The sequence below is a fragment of the Mustela lutreola genome, chromosome 2 (genome assembly GCF_030435805.1).
Source record: "Mustela lutreola isolate mMusLut2 chromosome 2, mMusLut2.pri, whole genome shotgun sequence".
NCBI classification, from domain to species: domain Eukaryota; kingdom Metazoa; phylum Chordata; class Mammalia; order Carnivora; family Mustelidae; genus Mustela; species Mustela lutreola.
In genome coordinates, this window is record NC_081291.1 from 19,854,800 (window position 1) to 19,875,010 (window position 20,211).

The following is a 20,211-nucleotide window of genomic DNA, read 5'->3' on the forward strand; positions in this document are numbered from 1 at the left end:
GGGTGTGGGGCCCGGGGGCTGGAAGCCCTGTCCAGCAAGCCGCCCCCTCTGACCCCCGTTTCTGGCAGATCCACTGGGCAGCCTCCCCACAGCGCATTGAGGAGTGTGTGCTCTCAGGCAAGGATGGCAATGTGAGTGCTTGGGCGGAGGGGGGCAGTCTTACAGGGGGGGTGGAGGGGGGCGGTCTTACAGGGTGGGTGGAGGGGGGCGGTGAGAGGCAGGGGACCTCGGGGAGGCAGTGGGGCGGGCAGGCATCTGGGCACCTCTTTGGCTTTCCCCAGGGTGAGTGCGGGAACTTCGTCAGGCTCATCCAGCCCTGGAACCGAACGCACCTGTACGTGTGTGGGACCGGTGCCTACAACCCCATGTGCACCTATGTCAACCGCGGCCGCCGAGCCCAGGTGAGCCGCACCCGGCCCAGCCCCGTGCCACCCCATCAGTAGCCACACGCCAGGGCTCTGATGGGAGGCTGACCTTGAGCCCCAGGCCTGCCATTGCCCAGCCCGGGGACCCTGGGTGAGTGACTCCTTTCACTCCCTCACCTGGAGATGGGGCTAACAGCTGCCTTTCTCACAGGTCGATGTGAGGAGGCCTCAGTGAGCAGCCGCTCCCAGACCTCTTAGCACTGTGCCTGTGGACCGTGCCCCTGCCGCCAACCTAGAGGGCCTGGCGGGGGCCTCAGCATCAGGAGGCTGGACACCGGGGTCCCCTTCTGCCACAGGGCTGGGAGGAGAGCTGCCCCTTCCCCAGCTCCGTCCCGCCCTGCCCGCTTCCGCCCTCTCTCATTTCCATGTGGGCATGTGTGTGAGCTGGTGTGACCTTGTAGGACGTGTGTGAGAGTGAGTGGACTTAGGGACATGTGTGTGTGTGGGTGCGTGCCAATCTGTGCATATGTGTGCACGTGCAAGGGCGTATGTGTGCTCTGGGGGCCCGGGCGCTCATGTGTGCTCCTGGCATGTGCACTGTGAGAGGCTGGCAGCCCGAGCCCGCTCCCCCAGCCCCGGCCACCCCCGGCTCTAACCCCTGTTCCTCGTCTTCTCAGGCTACGCCTTGGACCCAGACGCAGGTGGTGAGAGGCCGAGGCAGCAGAGCCACGGATGGTGCCCTCCGCCCGACGCCCACAGCCCCACGCCAGGTGGGACTCAGCCCTCTAGGCCCCTGCCAGGCAGCACTGCCTCTGAGCTGAACTACCCCTGGACCTGACCTGCCAGCCAGGAGCCCCCACCCCATGCGAGCCTTCCGAGGGTCTTCCTCAACTCTGGGCCCCCCAACCCGCTCCTTCCCCACACTGCGCCCTCAGGTGCCGAAGGCATTCCCAGCTGGCTTCGGTGTCAGTCCATGAGTCCCTGTAGGCAGGAGATCATGAAGCCACCAGGTGCAAAGAGAGCCTTGGGCCTCAGAACACGTGTGTACACAGGCATGAGCCTACAGCAACAAAAACGTGTGGGCACATGTTGTACTCTCCCACATACACCTTAGTCAGCATCCGGGGTCTGAACATGGCACATGTCTGTGGCCTGACATATTACTCTCTCCTGTCCATGCCCCAGGCCTGCACGGGTCACAGGCAGACACAGGTGTCCTGCACACCCACCGGCTGGAAACTCTGCTCCCCTGGGGCCGAAGAGGCGGAGCTGTCTGCCCTCTAGTCAGGAACTGGGACTGGGCTGGAGGAGGGCCAGAGGGGGACTTGGGGAACTGGGGCTGGGTAGGGGCGGGCAGGGGAGCCAGGGCTGCCGGTGAGTGAGAGCAAGTGGTCACGTGAGCATGTGTGTCTGTGGCAGGGAGTGCAGAAATGTGGGATGGCTCAGACCGCATGTGTGCGCAGGGTGTGAGTGGCGGGTTCCATGTGCTGATGGTGGTGTGTGCTGAGCTGTGTGTGCAGTCCCATGTGCGCAGAAAGTCATGTGTGCCAAGCGTAACTGGAAGTGGGCCTGTGTACACCTTCCCATCACCATCCTTGCCCCTTGCCGCCGCCTCCTCCCTGCCTCTGCGCCCCTCTCTTTCCCCTCCCTTCTCCCCATGAGCTCATTCTGGTCCCAACGCCTTATCAGCCTTTCTGCTGGCATCCTCAGGGCTGGGCTGGGAGGCACGGAGGGCTTGGTGAATGCCGTGTAGTCTGGGCTGGACCTCTCAACTCCTGACTCATTGGGGAGACATGGGGAACTGGGGGCTCTGCTGAAGGGCAGGGGAAAGGCCATGGCCCTTTCATCTGTCCTGAGGACCCCAGGTAGGACATAAAGTCTGGGGACACAGTACCCTCAGGGCCCTTTGGCCTGATGGGACCTGGCAACAAAGGTCAGGGCCGCAGGCCCTTGGGAGTACCTCCTGCCCTGGTCAGGTTGGCAGCCCCATCTTGACCCAGGACAGGCGGCCACAGCGGCCAGCCTCTCTGGCCCCAGGGGCCCTAACCAGAGTCTCCCTGACCCAGTTGGCATGGGGGGGGGCTTTAGCCCCTGATTCTCAGGTCTTATCTGATACCTGGGACCAGGAATCATCTCCTTGGAATGTGCATCATGACCCTTCCCCAGGAAGACCTGGCTGGACAGTTAAAACCCAAGGATATCTGGGGAGTGAAGAGATATGGCTTCAGGGTGTCTCCAGCGGGCTTGCGCTTACCCTGGGGACATGATGACCCTTAACCTTCCTGGCTGCGGGACCAGCTTGGACAATGCTGAGCTCCCCTCTGCCCTGCAGGATTACATCTTCTACCTGGAGCCGGAGAGACTCGAGTCAGGGAAGGGCAAGTGTCCGTACGACCCCAAGCTGGACACAGCCTCAGCCCTCATCAGTGAGTGCCACTACCCCATCCTGGTTCTATAGCCGTAGTGGGTGGCCTCTGCCTCTGGAATAGGGAGCGTGGCACCAACACTTTCCCCATGGCAGAGACTGTGACCATGCCACCCCTGAACCCTCCCATAGGGCCATACCCAGCAGGGGGCGGGGTAAGGACCAGAGCCTGGTGTGAGCTGCAGGGAAGAGACTGGTGGTGTGAAAGTCTCTCTAGCCCCTCCGATGGGAGTACTAAGGGGGCCAGATCCTACCCTGAAACGGGCTGTGCAAAGGTCTTCCCCAGGCTGTCTGAGAAAAAAGATGAGCTTGGTCTGTACTGGGAGCCGCAGAAGGCGGGGTGTTTCCATACATGTTAGTGTGTCTGGGAGGCCGGGAGAGTCCCACAGGGGAACACAGATGGAGTCCTGACTCCCTCACCAACTAGGGGGTCAGGGTTTGTTTCTGGTCTGGCCAGGTGTCTAGGAGAGTTAGGGAAAAGTTCTCTGAGGAGGAGTCCTATCTGGTGCCTCAGGAGCAGCTGCTGCCCCTACCCCCAAGTTGGGCAACCTGGCCCTGGGCCCTGTTCTCTGCCTGTTTGCTGGCTGCTGGACCCAGTGTGCCCCTCAGAGCAACTCCTGGGCACTGTGCCACCTTCAAGCCTGGGAAAGACCTCCGGGCAGGGGTTAGACGTTATCTTATCTTCCCCCTCTTGCCTACCCTGATGGTGGCTCCCCGACTAGGGGTCTGATGGGGGAAAGCAGGGCCTGTCCTGGGCACGTCTAGAAGGAAGACACAGAGTGGTATGTCAGAGCCTGCATGGTTGCTAAATTTTCTTTCTTTCTTTCTTTTCAAGATTTTATTTATTTATGTGACAGAGAGAGACACAGCAAGAGAGGGAGCACGAGCAGGGGGAGTGGGAGAGGGAGAAGCAGGCTTCCTGCGAGCAAGGAGCCCCATGCAGGGCCTGATCCCAGGACTTTGGGATCATGACCTGAGCCGAAGGCAGACGCTTAACGACTGAGCCACCCAGGCGCCCCATTATTTCACTACATTTTATTATTATCTTTGTTCTTGAGGTTATTGACATGTGTTGTATTTGTGGGGTAGAAAGACTATATGGCGGTGTGGGCGGCTCTCCCCGGCTCTCCCCAGCTCCACGTGCAGTGCCCCCGGCTTAGTAGCGTGAAGGCAGCCACCGGTGGGAGCATTTATACCACAGAAATCGGCTCCCGCAACGAATCCGAGCCGATCACTGCTAACCCCAGTCCCCAGAGGCCGTTCTTCAGCCCTGACCAGCACCCCACTGGTGCGACGGTCATGCCCTGGAGAATCTGAGGGGGGAGACAGGACCCAGCCCCCGAGGTCACGGCGGTGCCCTCATTGCCCCGCCCGCCCGCCCGCCCACAGACGAAGAGCTCTATGCCGGTGTGTACATTGACTTCATGGGTACCGACGCTGCCATCTTCCGCACGCTGGGGAAGCAGACGGCCATGCGCACGGACCAGTACAACTCTCGGTGGCTGAATGGTGAGGTGGCTGAATGGTGAGGGTGGCCCATGAGACCCCAGGATGCCCCATGTCTGCGACCCTGCAGGATCCTCAGGGGGCCCTCGTTGGGGGTCTGGCTCCTCTACAGCCTGCGGCAGGGGAGGTGGCACGTCGGGGCTAGAGTGGGGGGTGTGCCTGTACCTGGCCAGGGGTTCTGTTGGGGGAGAGAGGCCTTGTTGGAGTGCCTGCCTAGCTGACCCCTGCCCGCCTGCAGACCCCTCCTTCATCCACGCGGAGCTCATCCCTGACAGCGCGGAGCGCAACGACGACAAGCTCTACTTTTTCTTCCGCGAGCGGTCGGCCGAGGCGCCGCAGAGCCCAGCGGTGTACGCCCGCATCGGGCGCATCTGCCTGGTACGCGCCCGCAGGCCCCCTACCGCTGCCCCCCCCACCCCCGCGCTGTCCCTCTCCACACCCGCTGCAGGCTCTAGCAGCCCTGCTCGAGCAGGGTCTCAGTGCGAGAGCCAATCTGACCCTGCCCCCTTCCCGCAGAACGACGACGGTGGCCACTGCTGCCTGGTGAACAAGTGGAGCACGTTCCTGAAGGCTCGGCTGGTGTGCTCCGTGCCCGGGGAGGATGGCATCGAGACTCACTTTGATGAGCTCCGTGAGTACCCAGCAGGCTCGCCGGATCCTCTGGCAGCTCTGGGAGGGGTGGGGGCTGGATGGGTGGGGTCAGGGCCCCTCTGGTTGGCCACCTGGGCAGGAGCGGGCAGGGTCCTGGGGCTCTTCGGGAATGCACCCTCCCAATGTCTTCTTCCTCTCCCCCCAGAGGACGTGTTTGTGCAGCAGACCCAGGATGTGAGGAACCCCGTCATTTATGCTGTCTTTACCTCCTCGGGGTGAGGCGGGGGCTGGCGGTGGCAGCGGGGCTTGGCTGCTCTGGGGGGGCTATGGCTTTCGGAGGTCCCTAGCCTGGTGGCGGCCTAGGGGCTGGGGGCAGGCTGGGGAGGGGCACTGGGCGGAGGGTCTGCCCTGCCCATGGCAGCAGCTGGCCCTGCCCACAGCTCCGTGTTCCGAGGCTCTGCCGTGTGCGTCTACTCCATGGCTGACATCCGCATGGTCTTCAATGGGCCCTTTGCCCACAAGGAGGGCCCCAACTACCAGTGGATGCCCTTCTCTGGGAAGATGCCTTACCCACGGCCCGGCACGGTGAGGGCCCCAGTCATTCCACTTTTCTTCCACCTTTCTCTTTCCTTTCTGTTTATGAGGCCTGCTCTGAGGTAGCCCCTTTGCAGATGTGGGCCCCACCATTGCAGAGTTCACAGCTAGGCAGGGGAGGCAGGCCATATACACACAAAAACCTACCATATATCCACTATTTTTTTTTTTTTTTAAGATTTTATTTCTTTATTTGACAGACAGAGATCACAGGTAGGCGAGAGGCAGGCAGAGAGAGAGGGAGAAGCAGGCTCCCTGCTGAGCAGAGAGCCCAATGCAGGGCTCAATCTTAGGACTGGGGGTCATGACCTGAGCCGAAGGCAGAGGCTTTAACCCACTGAGGCACCCAGGTGCCCCCCCTTTCTTTTTAAGATTTCATTTATTTATTTGACAGAGAGAGACACAATGAGAGAGGGAACACAATCAGGGGGAGTGGGAGAGGGAGAAGCAGGCTCCCCACTCTGAGCCCAGTATGGGGCTTGATCCCAGGACCTTGGGATCATAACCTGAGCCGAAGTCAGACACTTAATAACTGCGCCACTGAGGCGCCCCCCCATATATCCATTTAAATAAAGCTGACATTAAAAAACAAAACACAGGGCACCTGGGTGGCTCAGTGGGTTAAAGCCTCTGCCTTCGGCTCAGGTCATGATCCCAGGGTCCTGGGATCGAGCCCCGCATTGGGCTCTCTGCTCTGCAGGGAGCCTGCTTCTTCCTCTCTCTCTGCCTGCCTCTCTGCCTACTTGTGATCTCTGTCTGTCAAATAACTAAATAAAATATTAAAAAAAGAAGTAATTTGGGACGCCTGGGTGGCTCAGTGGGTTAAGCAGCTGCCTTCGGCTCAGGTCATGATCCCGGCGTCCTGGGATCGAGTCCCACATCGGGCTCCTTGCTCCGCAGGGAGCCTGCTTCACCCTCTGACTCTGCCTTCCACTCTGTCTGCCTGTGCTCGCTCTCACTCTCTCTTACAAATAAATAAATAAAATCTTTAAAAAAAAAAAAAAAAAGAAGTAATTTAAACAAACAAACAAACAAAACAAAACAAAACACAGGCACCAGGCCAGCTCAGTTGGTTGAGCACACAAGTCTTGATCTCGGAGTCATGAGTTTGAGCCCCACGTTGGGCACAGAGGGAACTTTAAAAAATAAATAAATAAAACAAAATGAAACGAATCATCATTTGCCCAGCACCAGTCTGTGAAGAACCCAGCCAGGATCCCAGAAGAAAGATAGTGGCTGGGTGTGGCTGCTTGGGAGCCACACCTGCAGGGGGGCAAACCTGCAGGGCAAGCTGGCATTGGCGGAGCTGATTAGTGGTGGCCAGGGAGATGAGGGCTGGGCAGGGGTGGACAGGCAGAAGGGAAAAGCACCAGGTCAGGGCAGAGCACCCTCAGAGTGTTAAGGGAACTTGGCGTTATGGTCTCTCCAGCAGGCGCCCATGGGTGTGGGCGGCAGACTGGAGGAAGGAGACAGTAGGATGGGGCATGAGGACCTGGGAAGGGAGTGTTCAGCTCTGCCTAATGCCACCACAAGGTCATGGCACACAAGGCCAGGAAGGTGGCTGCAGAATTTGGCCATGTGGGACCTTGGGACCTCGGCTAGAGCAGGGCCTTCAGAGAGGTTGGGTGAGGGGGGTGGAAAGCCCGGATGGGGGTCCTGAGGAGTGGAGCAGGTGGATGTGTTGGGGATGAACAAAGGAGAGGCCTCTTCTGGAACTGAGGGGGTCAGCAAGCCCCCGCTGGGCCTGACGCTCGTCACGTGCCTGCAGTGCCCCGGAGGAACCTTCACGCCATCCATGAAATCCACCAAGGACTACCCTGATGAAGTGATTAACTTCATGCGCAGCCACCCGCTTATGTACCAGGCCGTGTACCCTCTCCAGAGGCGGCCCCTGGTCGTCCGCACGGGCGCACCCTACAGGCTCACCACCGTCGCTGTGGACCAGGTGGATGCAGCCGACGGGCGCTATGAGGTGCTTTTCCTGGGCACAGGTACCCACTGCTGCTCCCAGACCCTCCCACGCTGGGCCCGTTGGGCGGAGGGTGCTGATCCATGGGGTGGGAGACCTACCCTGCTGGGGGTTGCTCCAGGCTCACCAAGGTCAACTCTGCTACCACCATCCTTTGGAGCCAGGATAGCTGAGACAAGGGGTGGAGACAGCAGGGAAACTGGGTACCCGGGGACCCGTGCAGGGTTAGGAAAAAGGGAACAGGTGGCCAACACCTGCAGGACACGTGGGTCCAAATACCGCCATACATGCTCTCATGCACACGTGTGCCCACCACACCTCCAGCCCCTCCACACAGGAGGACCTCCAGCATCCTTTTCTCAGCAGTGCCCAAAATGAGCGTCTGGGGTGAGAGGGGCAGACCCCAGCTGTGACCACTCACCCTTATCCCGGGCCCCTTCATCCGGGGGAATTTCTTCAACCTTGGTACAGAGTTTCTGCTCCACTGCCCTTGGGGGGTTGGAACCTGGTGGGGGAAGGGGCTGAGGCTAGTACCCCTTCCCCAGCGTCCTCAGCCCCACTGAGGCCCTGCCCGGCCCGTTCCAGACCGCGGGACAGTGCAGAAGGTCATTGTGCTGCCCAAGGATGACCAGGAGATGGAGGAGCTCATGCTGGAGGAGGTAGAGGTCTTCAAGGTGGGTATGGGTATGACACCCAGTCCTGTTCTTCTCACCCTGGCCCTCCTTAGTACCAGCTCCTTACCTCAGACCTCCCTCCAGATGGGGGCAGGGAAGGGGCCCCCCGTCCCCAAGGTAATCCCTGTCTTCTTCCAGGAGCCAGCACCTGTTAAGACCATGACCATCTCTTCCAAGAGAGTAAGTTTTGCTAAGGTGGGCTAGGGATAGGGATGGAGCCTGTTCTTCCTTGGGGTCATGCCCTTGGCACAAGGATTGGGAAACTGAGGCATTGAACGGGAAGGCAAGGAACCCAGCTGGCTCCTGATGGGGGCTGGCTGTGGGGAGGGAACTGACACGCCCCTTCCCCTGCCCTCAGCAACAACTATACGTGGCGTCTGCCGTGGGTGTCACCCACCTGAGCCTGCACCGTTGCCAGGCGTATGGGGCTGCCTGTGCCGACTGCTGCCTCGCCCGGGACCCCTACTGTGCCTGGGATGGCCAGTCCTGCTCCCGCTACACAGCATCTTCCAAGAGGTGTGGACCCCTTAGCCCTTGAAATCTGAGCCACCAGACCCAGGGTCCTGTCCTGTGGGTTTGGTGACTGATGTGATAGTACCCTGGGAATAATAGATGAGACTTTTCTCTCCTAGAGTCTTGGGGGTATAGGGACCTGGGGCAGGGGGCACAGCTTTCTTGAAAATACTTGATCAAGGGCACCTGGGTGGCTCAGTAGGTTAAGCCGCTGCCTTCGGCTCAGGTCATGATCTCAGGGTCCTGGGATCGAGTCCCGCATCGGGCTTTCTGTTCAGCAGGGAGCCTGCTTCCCTCTCTCTCTCTGCCTGCCTCTCTGTCTACTGTGATCTCTGTCTGTCAAATAAAACAAATAAAATCTTAAAAAAAAAAAATACTTGATCAGGATCTATCCTCATCTAGGCGGAGCCGGCGGCAGGATGTCCGGCACGGGAACCCCATCAGGCAGTGCCGTGGGTTTAACTCCAACGGTGAGTGTGCTGTGCCAGCATGGGGCCCTGTGCAGCCCATGGAGCTGCTCCTAGCCCCCGCTCCCCCCAACTGCTGGAAGGACTCTCACATGACCCAGAGGGTAAGGGGGCTTGGGAATTGGCAATGGGCTGTCCTTAGCCACCCACTCAAGAAAGGAGTGGATGCCCAATGGTCTAGCCCTGCGTTCTTCCAGCATGGGTGCCCCTGTGTGTGCCCTTCAGCCCCTGCCCCATGCCGGCCTGCAGGCCGCCCAAGGCAATGTTGCTTTCACGCTGTGCCCTCTTGCCCTACAGCCAACAAGAATACGGTGGAGTCCGTGCAGTATGGTGTGGCAGGGAGCGCGGCCTTCCTCGAGTGCCAGCCTCGCTCGCCCCAGGCCACTGTTAAGTGGCTATTTCAGCGAGACCCCAGTGACCGGCGCCGTGAGGTAATTTCCTCCACCCCCTAGTCCTTGCTGTGGGTGCGGGAGTCCCTGCACAGTAGGAAGGCCACGTAGGTGGAAAGTGCTTTAGGAGCCCATCTGGGGTAGCCCCATTCTAAGAAAACCCTTCCAAGTTCCCCTTCCTGTGTGGAAGTCATTTCGGTGAATCGAGTTATATGGAAATGCTAGGATTTCTGTATTTTATGGAAACCACTTAAGAGATTGCCTCTTTACATGAAAATCCCATTCGTGTGCTCCGCTGGAGGTGTATACCCCATGGCATGGAAATGTCAATGCGCTCAAGCTCTACGATGTGGGAATTCCGTGGAGGAGCCCTCGTTTTATGGAAATGCGTTCCGGGCACCCCTCCCTATGCGAAGATTCTATAAGGATACTTCAGTTGAGTAATCCCATTAAAAAGAAATGCTATGCTCGAGCATTCTCTCATTGTACAGAATCTCCTCCCCATCCTTCCTCCTGAAATGAAAAAGCGTACGGATGCCCTTGTCAGATGTATGTGGAACCTTACTATGGGCTTTTCTTGCTACGTGGAAATTCCACACGGGGGCCCCTTCCACGGAATGGCCACAGAGGTGGTCTGCTCCGGGGTCGGGCTGGGTGGCAGGGAGGTCACACAGCTCTGAGCCCCGGCTCCCTGCTCCTGCAGATTCGTGCCGAGGACCGCTTCCTGCGCACAGAACAAGGCTTGCTGCTCCGCGCCCTGCAGCCCGGGGACCGTGGCCTCTACTCCTGCACGGCCACCGAGAACAACTTCAAGCATGTCGTCACGCGGGTGCAGCTGCACGTCCTGGGCCGGGATGCCGTCCACGCTGCCCTCTTCCCACTGCCAGCGGCGAGCGCCCCACCGCCCCCCGGCGCCGGTCTTCCCACACCCCCTTACCAGGAGCTGGCCCAGCTACTGGCCCAGCCCGAAGTGGGCCTCATCCACCAGTACTGCCAGGGCTACTGGCGCCACGTGCCCCCAAGCCCCAGGGAGGCCCCAGGTGCACCCAGGCCTCCTGAACCCCAGGACCAGAAGAAGCCCCGGAACCGCCGCCATCACCCGCCGGACACATGAGGCCAGCTGCCTGAGCCTTGCGATGGACTGGCCTCGGCCTCGTCCCTTTTAATATAAAAGATATATATATATATAAATATATATATATAAAATATCTATATTCTATACACACCCTGCCCCTGCAAAGACAGTATTTATTGGTGGGTTGTACATAGCCTGCCTCAGCGGCAGCACGGTCCAAAACTGAGACCCATGCTGGTCAGAGACGGCAGAGAACAGAGCCCACCCAGCCAGGCCCAGCCCGTCGGCAGGGCCAGGCCAGGACCACACAGTCCCCAGCCTCAGCTGGGAGTCTACCTGCTTGGCTGCCACCGCCGGGATCTACAGGACGCGGGGAGGGAGCACGCCGCCCCTGGACAGGGCACGGACTGCTCACCTTTGCCAGCATGTGCTCTCAAGCCGTGCCGCCAGTGCAGACAGATACGGAGGCGAGGACTGCTTCGGAGACTGGGAGTGGGGGGTGGGGGCTCAGAGGCACTCCGAGGCGGGAAGAAGGGGCGTCACAGGAGGCCGGCCCCTGCCTGGGAGGGGACACTCAGTCAAGGCCAGCCCCCTCCCAGGTATTTATTCTCTATTTATTGGGGACAGGAGCAAAGGAGCCCTGCCTGGGTGGGGCACACTTCCAGCCCTCCCTGCCTGGCCACTCTACCTCCTCTTCGCTTTTTCTGGGCCACTGTGACTTGGGGGCTGGGAGAATAGCAGAGGGGCAGGTGCAGGCAGGGCTGAGGGGAGAGGGGGCAGTGGTGGAGGCCTGGGGCCTTCAGGGGCTCCCCAGGGCTCCCTTCTGCCCACCACTTCAGAGGATGGGTGTAAATAGCTCTGGGGGTCTTTGGGAGTAGGTGGGTAGGGGCTCCCCGGTGGCCCTCGGCTGCCCAGGCCACAGCCGCCCTTGGGTTCCATCTTGCTAATAAACACTGGCTCTGGGACTGGACTTCGGCTTTTCTCCTTGGCAGGGGAGGGAGGTTGGGGGTTCAGCCTACATCTAGATTCTGTCCTTCCTGCCCACCTTCACGTGGCCTGACCACTGTTCCCACGCCTCTCTCGCAAGCTCGGCTTCCGTTTGCTCACTTGTAGATTTGATCGTTGGTTTCTCACCTGGCTTTGTGATGGGCTTTGTGGCAGGCACTAAGGGCTCAGTATCGGCAAGACAGAGCTACAGTCCTCGCAGTCTGGCTGCTCCCCACCCTGAAAATTGACAGAATTCCCATCCTTCTTGCTTCCTTCCAGCCAGCTCTCAGCAGAGGGACTGGCATGAGCGAGTGTCCAACAGGTGGGGAAGGTCAGGGCAGGTGGGGTGCTGCTGGACAGGAGAAAGTACAGCTGGGGACCCTGGTCCAAACTCAATGAGTCAAGTCCTGGCAGGGGGAGCTAAGAGCTGGGGAGGCCTGTGGGTCCAGCAGGGCTTATGACCATATCTGGTGGGCAAGGGGAGCCAGAGGGGGACTGACAGTGGATGGCCCCACTTTAAATAAACCCAATAGGCAGAAACCAGATTTGCCTTGGTATAACAGACCTGGGCTCCTGCACTGCCCCAACTCCCTAGGGGCTGCAGAGCCACCCCACCCCCACCCCAAGGGGCCCATTTACTACATGGGAGGGTGAAGGATGGGTGGAACCCGGAAGCTGAAGGTGGGACATATAATCTGTTGTTCCTGGACAGACCCGACCTGCTGACCCAATAGGGCAGATGGGAAGCCACCAGCCTCTGGTAGGAGCCAGTATCCATTTCCCACAGGCTTAAGGACCATCTCCACTGCTTGGGATCTGAGGCCTTGGCACCCCCTCGTGGTCTCTTGGGTCTGCAACAGAGCTTAGGACTACAAGGCAGCCAGGTTTCCAGGAAGAGTCGGACAAGAAGGCTCAGGGTCTCTGGAGGGAGCCTTGAGAGCCAGGGTTTAGGTCTTTCTATTGGAGGTTGGGAACTCTAGAGCCTGGGAGCTTTAGGCTTAATTGAACAACTTCCACCCAGTAGTACTCCTCGTCCCGTCTGAACCTATATGCAGACCCTAGACCCCCTCAGCTGAGGCAAGCCTGCCCTACAAATGCCTTTAGGCAGCTCTCAGAGTATCCAAGGGAACAGATCAGGAGGACAGGAAATGCATCCCTCCTCAGTGCCCCTGGGAGCCCCTGCTCTGAGACTCATTTTCCCTACCTGACGACAGGCCTGCAAAATGTTCTCTGGAAGAGCATGGCCAGCTCTGCACATCAGAGACTTTGTTGCATGCAGACACACCTGTACACATAGGCACAGGCACGCACAAGTGTGCCCACATACATATGCCCACATGCATAAGTGCACAAGCACACATGCAGAGGCGAAATCACAGGCTCATGCACACTAACGCACGTGCTACTTGTATGTGTGCATTTTACATCCATACACAAATACCCGCGTGGACATGTTATTCCACATCAGCACGTGTGTGCATGAGGAAAAAGGAACACATGCACATGTGTGTCTGGCGTGCACAGGCACACATGTGCCCCCCCGACACAGACACAACTGCACATGTGTACATACAAGTGCAGACATGGACAAACGTGTTGTGTTATCGCTTTGGTTGATGCCAGCAAAGGACAGACACCCATGTACACACAGCAGACATGCATGCTCCCTCCCTCAAGTCTATTGGAGTTGTGGAGGTATGTCGAGGCCCTGCACAGGTCAGGTCCAGCCTTTGGTACGAGGCAAATGCAATGTTCTCCCTTCCTTCTTGACTCTGCAGAGCATGGAAGTCCGGTCCAGAGTCACCCTGCCCTTCCCAAACACTTCCTTCTGTGTGGATATAATCCCCTTCCTTGTCAGTAAAATGGGACTGATGATGTGGGCACCCATTCACCAGGGCCCGTGTGAGCTTACAAAATAGAGAGCAGTACTACTGGGTATTTACCCTAAAGATATAAAGTAGTGATCCAAAGGGGCACGTGCACCTGAATGTTTATAGCAGCAATGTCTATAATAGCCAAACTATGGAAGGAACCCAGATGTCCATCAACAGATGAATGGATAAAGAAGATGTGGTATATATATACAATGGGGAATACTATGCAGCCATCAAAAGAAATGAAATCTTGCCATTTGCAACGACATGGATGGAACTAGAGGGTATCATGCTTAGCGAAATAAGTCAATCAGAGAAAGACAACTATCATGTGATCTCCCTGATATGAGGAAGTGGAGATGCAACATGGGGGGCTTAAGGGGGTAGGAGAAGAATAAATGAAACAAGATGGGATTGGGGGGAGACAAACCATAAGTGACTTTTTTTTTTTAAGATTTTATTTATTGGGGCGCCTGGGTGGCTCAGTGGGTTAAGCCGCTGCCTTTGGCTCAGGTCATGATCTCAGGGTCTTGGGATCGAGTCCCATATCGGGCTCTCTGCTCAGCAGGGAGCCTGCTTCCTCCTCTCTCTCTGCCTGTCTCTCTGCCTGCTTGTGATCTCTGTCAAATAAATAAATAAAATCTTTAAAAAAAAAAAAGATTTTATTTATTTATTTGATAGAGATCACAAGTAGGTAGAGAGGCAGGCAGAGAGAGGAAAAGAAGCAGGCTCCCTGCTGAGCAGAGAGCCCAACGCAGGACTCGATCCCAGGACCCCGAGATGATGACCTGAGCCGAAGGCAGCGGCCCAACCCACTGAGCCACCCAGGCGCCCCACCATAACAAACTGAGGGTTGCTGGGGGAGAGGAGTTGGGAGGGGGTGTGCGGTTATGGACATTGGGGAGGGCATGTGCTATGGTGAGTGCTGTGAAGTGTGTAAACCTGGCAATTCACGGACCTGTACCCCTGGGGATAAAAATATATTATATGTTTATAAAAAAATTAAAAATTAAATTTTTTTTAAAAATTAAAAAAAAAGAAAATAGAGAGTTGTGTTGAGTCCAGTGCTGGGCCTGGCCCAGGTGCTCCATGCTTGCTTCTCCCTCTCTTCCCTGCTCCCAGCCCCGCCTCCCTGCCCCCACCAGGGGTTCAGGGTCCTATTCTCCCCCTTCTAAGTCTGGACCCTGTGGAACCAGTCTCCCTGCTCTGGTACAGGGGCTGGACTGTCTCCATGGTCTCTCCTAGAGGGTTGGGGCTCATTGAGAGGGGTGCAGAGTCAGCAGCTGAGGGATTGGGGCCACGCCAGCCTGATTAGAAGGGCTGGGGGCTGAGCTGGCTTCACCTGTCCTTGTCTCTCATTGGCTCTTGGGAACCCCTGGCCCCCAAATCCCACTAAGCGGCCCCACCAGGCCTGCACAGGTCTGTGGAAAGCCAGTCGATTGCCAGTCCTGGGGTCAGAAGGGTGTTGGGAGACCTGAGCCCGGCTCGCCCGGCTCTGGGGATCCCCTCCATCTAGAAGAACCAGCCAACGACCCTGTTCACCTGCTGCTAGGACCATGGGGGCTGGGGCTAGTGCTGAGGAGAAGCACTCAAGGGAGCTGGAAAAGAAGCTCAAAGAAGATGCTGAGAAGGATGCTCGAACCGTGAAACTGCTGCTTCTGGGTATGGGTGTGGGTCCAGGTGGGGGGGCTGCCACCAGGTCGCAGGCAGGGGTGGGGGGCAGGCAGGTAGCTCTTCTGTGAAATGGGTTACTTGGGAAGCAGAATGATCCTAACTAAGGTCAGGGAACTGAGTGGGAGCCCTGGCCCTGGTGGGCAGTACTCTGACTCCCCAAAGCTGGGTATCCGGTGGAACCCCTCTCCAGGGGGCCCTGACTTAGGCACCCTCCCCTCTGGAGAAGCCCTGGTGGGCAGGGGTCAGGAACAAGGGGCTTCCTTGGGAGCCCTACAATAGGGCTGCTTCCTTGGAAAAAGGAGGTAACAGTCCTCCTGGGCGTGGGCATCCTTTAGCACCATCCAGATCCACAAACAACGGCCCTTAGATTCCAGAGCTTTGTTGTGGGCAAACCTAAAGAGGGTGTCCCTCTTTAGAGCTACTAAGACCCTGGGAGAATAGATAAAGCCAAGCACTTGGTCCCATGGGAGGTGAGGAGAGGTGGGACTGAGGCAGTGCCTCCAGGTCACTACCTTCCACAAGGGGAAGAAGGAGCAGCTTTGAGAGGCAGTGCAGGTCCCACCCCAGGCTCTCCAGGACCCAGTCAGGCATCTGGATGTGGGCAGAGAGACCAAGCCAGAGCACCCCAGGGAGACAGAGACTAAGCCAGAAATCCCATTAACTGTACCCAAAGCCCTGGCGAGAGCAGGCTCAGAGGGGCTGTCAGCTCTGTCTTCTCCCCCACTCAAAGGCCCTAATTCCCTCTGAGCCTCTAGGAGACACTCCCTTCCCTACAACCCCTGAAAAGCGGGGGTTGACCCGGTTCAAATAATCCTCTGCATGCAGTACCAGAATATTCCACGGTGTGGCGCTCCAGGTTCTCCTTATTTTGGTTTCAGAACAACCAAGAATGGAAATGCCAGGGGTCTTGGAGGCTCCCCAACACAGCTGAGGTCGTTGATTGCCCTTGTCAGCCCCTCCTCACTCCTGGCATTTACAAATGTGTTTCCTCCAGGGTGTCGGGACCTTGCTTTGGGGTGGGGGGTGGGGCAAACAGGTGGAACTGGGGTTTGGACTGGTACCTGCCTTGAGTCTGCCGGTCCCCATCTTCCAAGCCCGGTTGCGGGGGGGCGGGGCGCGAGGGGTAGGGGGTGTGTGGGGGGGAGGGTTGTAGGGAGGTGTGGCAAGCGCAGCTCTGAGGCGGAGCTTCCCTTCCAGGCGCGGGTGAGTCCGGGAAGAGCACCATTGTCAAGCAGATGAAGTGAGTGTCCTTGCCTATTCTGAGGTCCCTGAGGGTGGGCACACCCACGGGGCCTGTCCTTCCCCACCTGTCCACTGGGCCTTGACCCGGCTCACCCTGGCCACAGGATCATCCACCAGGATGGGTACTCGTTAGAAGAGTGCCTCGAGTTCATCGCCATCATCTACGGCAACACGCTGCAGTCCATCCTCGCCATCGTGCGCGCCATGACCACACTCAACATCCAGTATGGAGACTCTGCCCGCCAGGTGTGCAAGGAGACTGGCTGAGCGGGGCCTCTGGGGACTCGAGGCACGAGACTGGGCTCAAGTCCACGGTCACCACCACCAACTCCCACCCCACCCTCAGGACGACGCCCGGAAGCTGATGCACATGGCGGACACCATCGAAGAGGGCACGATGCCCAAGGAGATGTCGGACATCATCCAGCGGCTGTGGAAGGACTCGGGTATCCAGGCCTGCTTCGAACGCGCCTCTGAGTACCAGCTCAACGACTCGGCGGGCTAGTGAGAGCGCAGGCGGGGCGCGGGGGTGCAGGCGGGGTCCTACCATGCCCCTCCACCACACCCACCCACACCCCGCGGTCTCCGGCAGCTACCTCTCGGACCTGGAGCGCCTGGTCACCCCGGGCTACGTGCCCACTGAGCAGGACGTGCTGCGCTCCCGTGTCAAGACCACAGGCATCATCGAGACGCAGTTCTCCTTCAAGGACCTCCACTTCCGGTACAACCCCACACCGGCGCCCTGGCCCTCCCTCAGGGGCTGTGGCTGCAAGTGCAGCGCCCCCAGACCCTGTTAGAGGCCCTGTCCCAAAGAGACCCTGCCCCTCCTCAGACACCCCACACTCCAGTCCCATCCGAGTGCCCCCCGGCCAGCATTAGGGGGCAAGCGGATGCCTGTGGGCGCGTCCATGGCGTTCCAAGCGCGGGTTCAGGCCCCAACTGCTCCCCAGGATGTTCGACGTGGGCGGGCAGCGCTCAGAGCGCAAGAAGTGGATCCATTGCTTCGAGGGTGTGACCTGCATCATCTTCATCGCGGCACTGAGCGCCTACGACATGGTGCTGGTGGAGGACGACGAAGTGGTGGGTGCCAAGCAGGGCCTGAGTGTTTCCAGGGAAAGCTGGAGACAGTGCTGCGGGAGCGGGAAGGGTCTGAGAGCGGACACTCGTTCCAGAACAGTCGGAACGAGGACACAAGACAGCCAGCAGCCTCGCTGAGGGGGACCGTGGGGGAAGCTGACTTGGAGCTGGCTGTCAGCAGGATGGCCCCGGGTGCCCCGGAGCCTGTGGGCCCCGGCCCCAGGGGGACGGCAGCCCGTGCCCCCCCACAACCCGGTGCCCGACAGCTTCTGTCCTCCTCAGAACCGCATGCACGAGAGCCTGCACCTGTTCAACAGCATCTGCAACCACCGCTACTTCGCCACCACGTCCATTGTGCTCTTCCTCAACAAGAAGGACGTTTTCTCAGAGAAGATAAAAAAGGCGCATCTCAGCATCTGCTTCCCGGATTACGACGGTGAGAACCCCCTCCCCGCCGCCTGACCGCCAGGCGGCGCCCCAACCCCGTCATCCGGGCCTGCGCTTCTCCCGCCGCGGACGGAGTGGGGACACCGAGGGAGAGCACCCCTTTCCCTGACAGGGCCCAACACGTACGAGGACGCGGGCAACTACATCAAGGTGCAGTTCCTCGAGCTCAACATGCGCCGCGACGTGAAGGAGATCTATTCCCATATGACTTGCGCTACTGACACACAGAACGTCAAGTTCGTCTTCGATGCAGTCACAGACATCATCATCAAAGAAAACCTCAAAGACTGCGGCCTCTTTTGAGGTAGGCTCCTCGTGGGCTGGGATACTCCCCTGTCTTGCCCCTTGGTCTCAATACCTCACACTCCATCCCCAGCTCTCCACCCCACCTCACTGCGGCAGACCCCACCCTAGGTCATCTGGTCCTGCGCCAGCTCTCCAGACCCATCCCACGCGGCTGGTGGCTGGTGCCAACCCCCAATTCCCAGGCCCCACCTTGGCCCCTCAGGCTCCATGCCACTGCCCCACCGCCACCCTGCCCTCCAGGGACACAAGGCCCACTCACCTAATCCCTTCTGACTCTGCCCCATCCCTCTGGTGTCCTTGCTTACAAGCCCACCCCAACAGTGCCTCTTGGCCTATGGCCAATTATTTTGGAGCTCAGGATGTGTTGACTTGCTTCCTTTTCTCTGTTGACAGGTGCCTGAACTCATGTGTGTCCCTGACACCCTGTAGCCCTAGCCACCTTGTAGCCCTAGCCCACAGGAGCCTATCAGCACAACCCCCCTGAACTCCTGGACCCCAGCCTGTGGTCCCACCAGCCACACACCCAAAACCCTGAGCCCCACTAGCCTTGAGGCCCTGACCCTCCCCCGTGTCTCCCAGAGCCCAGTGCCCCCAACCCCACTGCTGCCCTTCACGGCCTGGCGGCACTGGCCTCCAGGACCCACCACAGCCAGCCCCAGCTAGGAACAGGCAGGACTTGGGACAGCTAGAGCTCACAGTGACTCAGCAGTGCCCAACTGACCAATCTCCAGCAGGTCTCTCTCCCCAGGGGGCCCATGACTCACCTGGTGGGTCTGGGTTCAGCAAACAGCCCTCCCTCCCAGGTTCAGGAAGAGCGAGGGGCAGGCAGAGATCCCTCCTCCAAGCAGGCCTGCTGCTTACCATCAGCCCATTCCAGCCTTACTACCTCCATGTGACAAGTCTGGCACCTGTCTACCCAGTGGCCAGTGACTCCCTCTCAGTAGCTTCAGGGGTCCAAAGTCCAAGCCACTCAGGCCTATGCGGCTCCCACATGAATGAATTAGTGAGTGGGGGGCATGCCTGGGAGCCCCTGGGTGTCAGGAAGAGATTTAAGCTGGACCCTTCCCCACACAGCAGGCTCCGAGTAACCCCCTGTCTCCCTCCCCCACATGCTCTGCGCCCTCCATCCTCGGACACCCGATCCATGTCCTACCTCACCCCCACCCACCCACAGCACTTCAGGCCAGCCAGCCAAGGGGATGGTCTGTTGAGGGAGGGTACTGTTGACACCCGCTGTGGCCAATGGTCAAACTGTCCTGAGGGGTGGCTGGGGGCAGAGTCCAGCTCCATCGATCAGCTCCAGGCAGAGGATTTGGGACATGACTGAGGCCCAGGTTGGGCCCAGAGGGGTCTACCTCAGGTGGGGGCACAAGCAAACCCAGGTAATTCTCCCATCCCTGCCAGCAACTTCTCTCATCCTTTCCTTTCAGGGCCCATTCCCTGGCAGGAAAAGCTGAAGGCCATGTCCAAATTTTGTCAGGGACAGAGGCCCATGTCCCTGTACCCCTGCTCCCAGTTCCTCATCAAGCCCCAAGTCCTCGCTGGGGCCCGTGAGCCAGGACTTATGCTAAGTCAAGGACAGGGGCTTCCATCTCTCAAGGCCAGAGGACAGTCCACACTCCCCTCAGGTAGATGCAGACTCAGCAATAAACCTTCGCATCAGGCCCCAGCTGTCCTTTCTTGTGGGGAAGGGAAAAGCGTTCATTGTCACGAGTCATGGGCATTTATGAAGTGCCCAGTGCTGGGCTGGACTTCAATGGGAAGATGGAAACTTCCAGGGAGAAGAACCTGGCCTGGCATGGCAGGAGCGCTCCCGGGGGCATGGGACCAACTGGGGCCTCTCAGGAGAGGGCTTTAAGGGGAAAGGAGCCATGAGAAACGTTCACAGGGATAATCTTGGATCAAGACGGAGTTCTGAGGTAGAAGCTTATTCTGTCAGGGAGAGTAGGGGGTAAAAGGCCCAGAAACGAGGGCTTGTGGGCCATAGCTCAATAGGGCAAGAGCAGGCAAAGGGGACATGGGGTGGGGAGACAATG

At 58.8% G+C, this 20,211-nt stretch overlaps 2 protein-coding genes and 1 long non-coding RNA gene across 6 annotated transcripts in view; 2 read left to right on the forward strand and 1 right to left on the reverse strand.

The window, feature by feature from the left end:
- SEMA3F (semaphorin 3F) overlaps positions 1-11,538 on the forward strand; it is a 30,349-nt gene extending 18,811 nt beyond the window's left edge. For 3 of the 4 annotated variants that reach the window (XM_059160959.1, XM_059160960.1, XM_059160961.1), the window contains exons 4-19: positions 69-131; positions 282-401; positions 1,043-1,135; positions 2,698-2,791; positions 4,180-4,299; positions 4,535-4,674; positions 4,813-4,927; positions 5,093-5,162; positions 5,328-5,472; positions 7,250-7,472; positions 8,036-8,124; positions 8,263-8,304; positions 8,483-8,640; positions 9,040-9,107; positions 9,402-9,535; positions 10,197-11,538. In XM_059160959.1, coding sequence (XP_059016942.1) covers positions 69-131; positions 282-401; positions 1,043-1,135; positions 2,698-2,791; positions 4,180-4,299; positions 4,535-4,674; positions 4,813-4,927; positions 5,093-5,162; positions 5,328-5,472; positions 7,250-7,472; positions 8,036-8,124; positions 8,263-8,304; positions 8,483-8,640; positions 9,040-9,107; positions 9,402-9,535; positions 10,197-10,607 — 2,085 coding nt within the window. In that variant the 3' untranslated portion in view covers positions 10,608-11,538. The remainder of the gene's footprint in view (positions 1-68; positions 132-281; positions 402-1,042; positions 1,136-2,697; positions 2,792-4,179; positions 4,300-4,534; positions 4,675-4,812; positions 4,928-5,092; positions 5,163-5,327; positions 5,473-7,249; positions 7,473-8,035; positions 8,125-8,262; positions 8,305-8,482; positions 8,641-9,039; positions 9,108-9,401; positions 9,536-10,196) is intronic. The other variant, XM_059160962.1, reaches the window with a different exon arrangement.
- A 2,547-nt stretch (positions 11,539-14,085) lies between these two features.
- LOC131823956 (uncharacterized) lies at positions 14,086-19,031 on the reverse strand. Its single transcript, XR_009350721.1, has 3 exons — positions 18,940-19,031; positions 17,729-17,805; positions 14,086-17,475 (listed from the first exon to the last, which is right to left on the reverse strand). It is a non-coding gene; the product is annotated as an uncharacterized LOC131823956 (long non-coding RNA).
- GNAT1 (G protein subunit alpha transducin 1) lies at positions 14,986-18,941 on the forward strand. Its single transcript, XM_059160963.1, has 9 exons — positions 14,986-15,091; positions 16,301-16,343; positions 16,450-16,591; positions 16,692-16,849; positions 16,938-17,066; positions 17,296-17,425; positions 17,705-17,858; positions 17,982-18,173; positions 18,569-18,941. The coding sequence occupies exons 1-8, from the start codon at positions 14,986-14,988 to the stop codon at positions 18,170-18,172; spliced, it is 1,053 nt and encodes a 350-aa protein (XP_059016946.1). The 3' UTR covers position 18,173; positions 18,569-18,941.
- Positions 19,032-20,211: the final 1,180 nt, after the last annotated feature.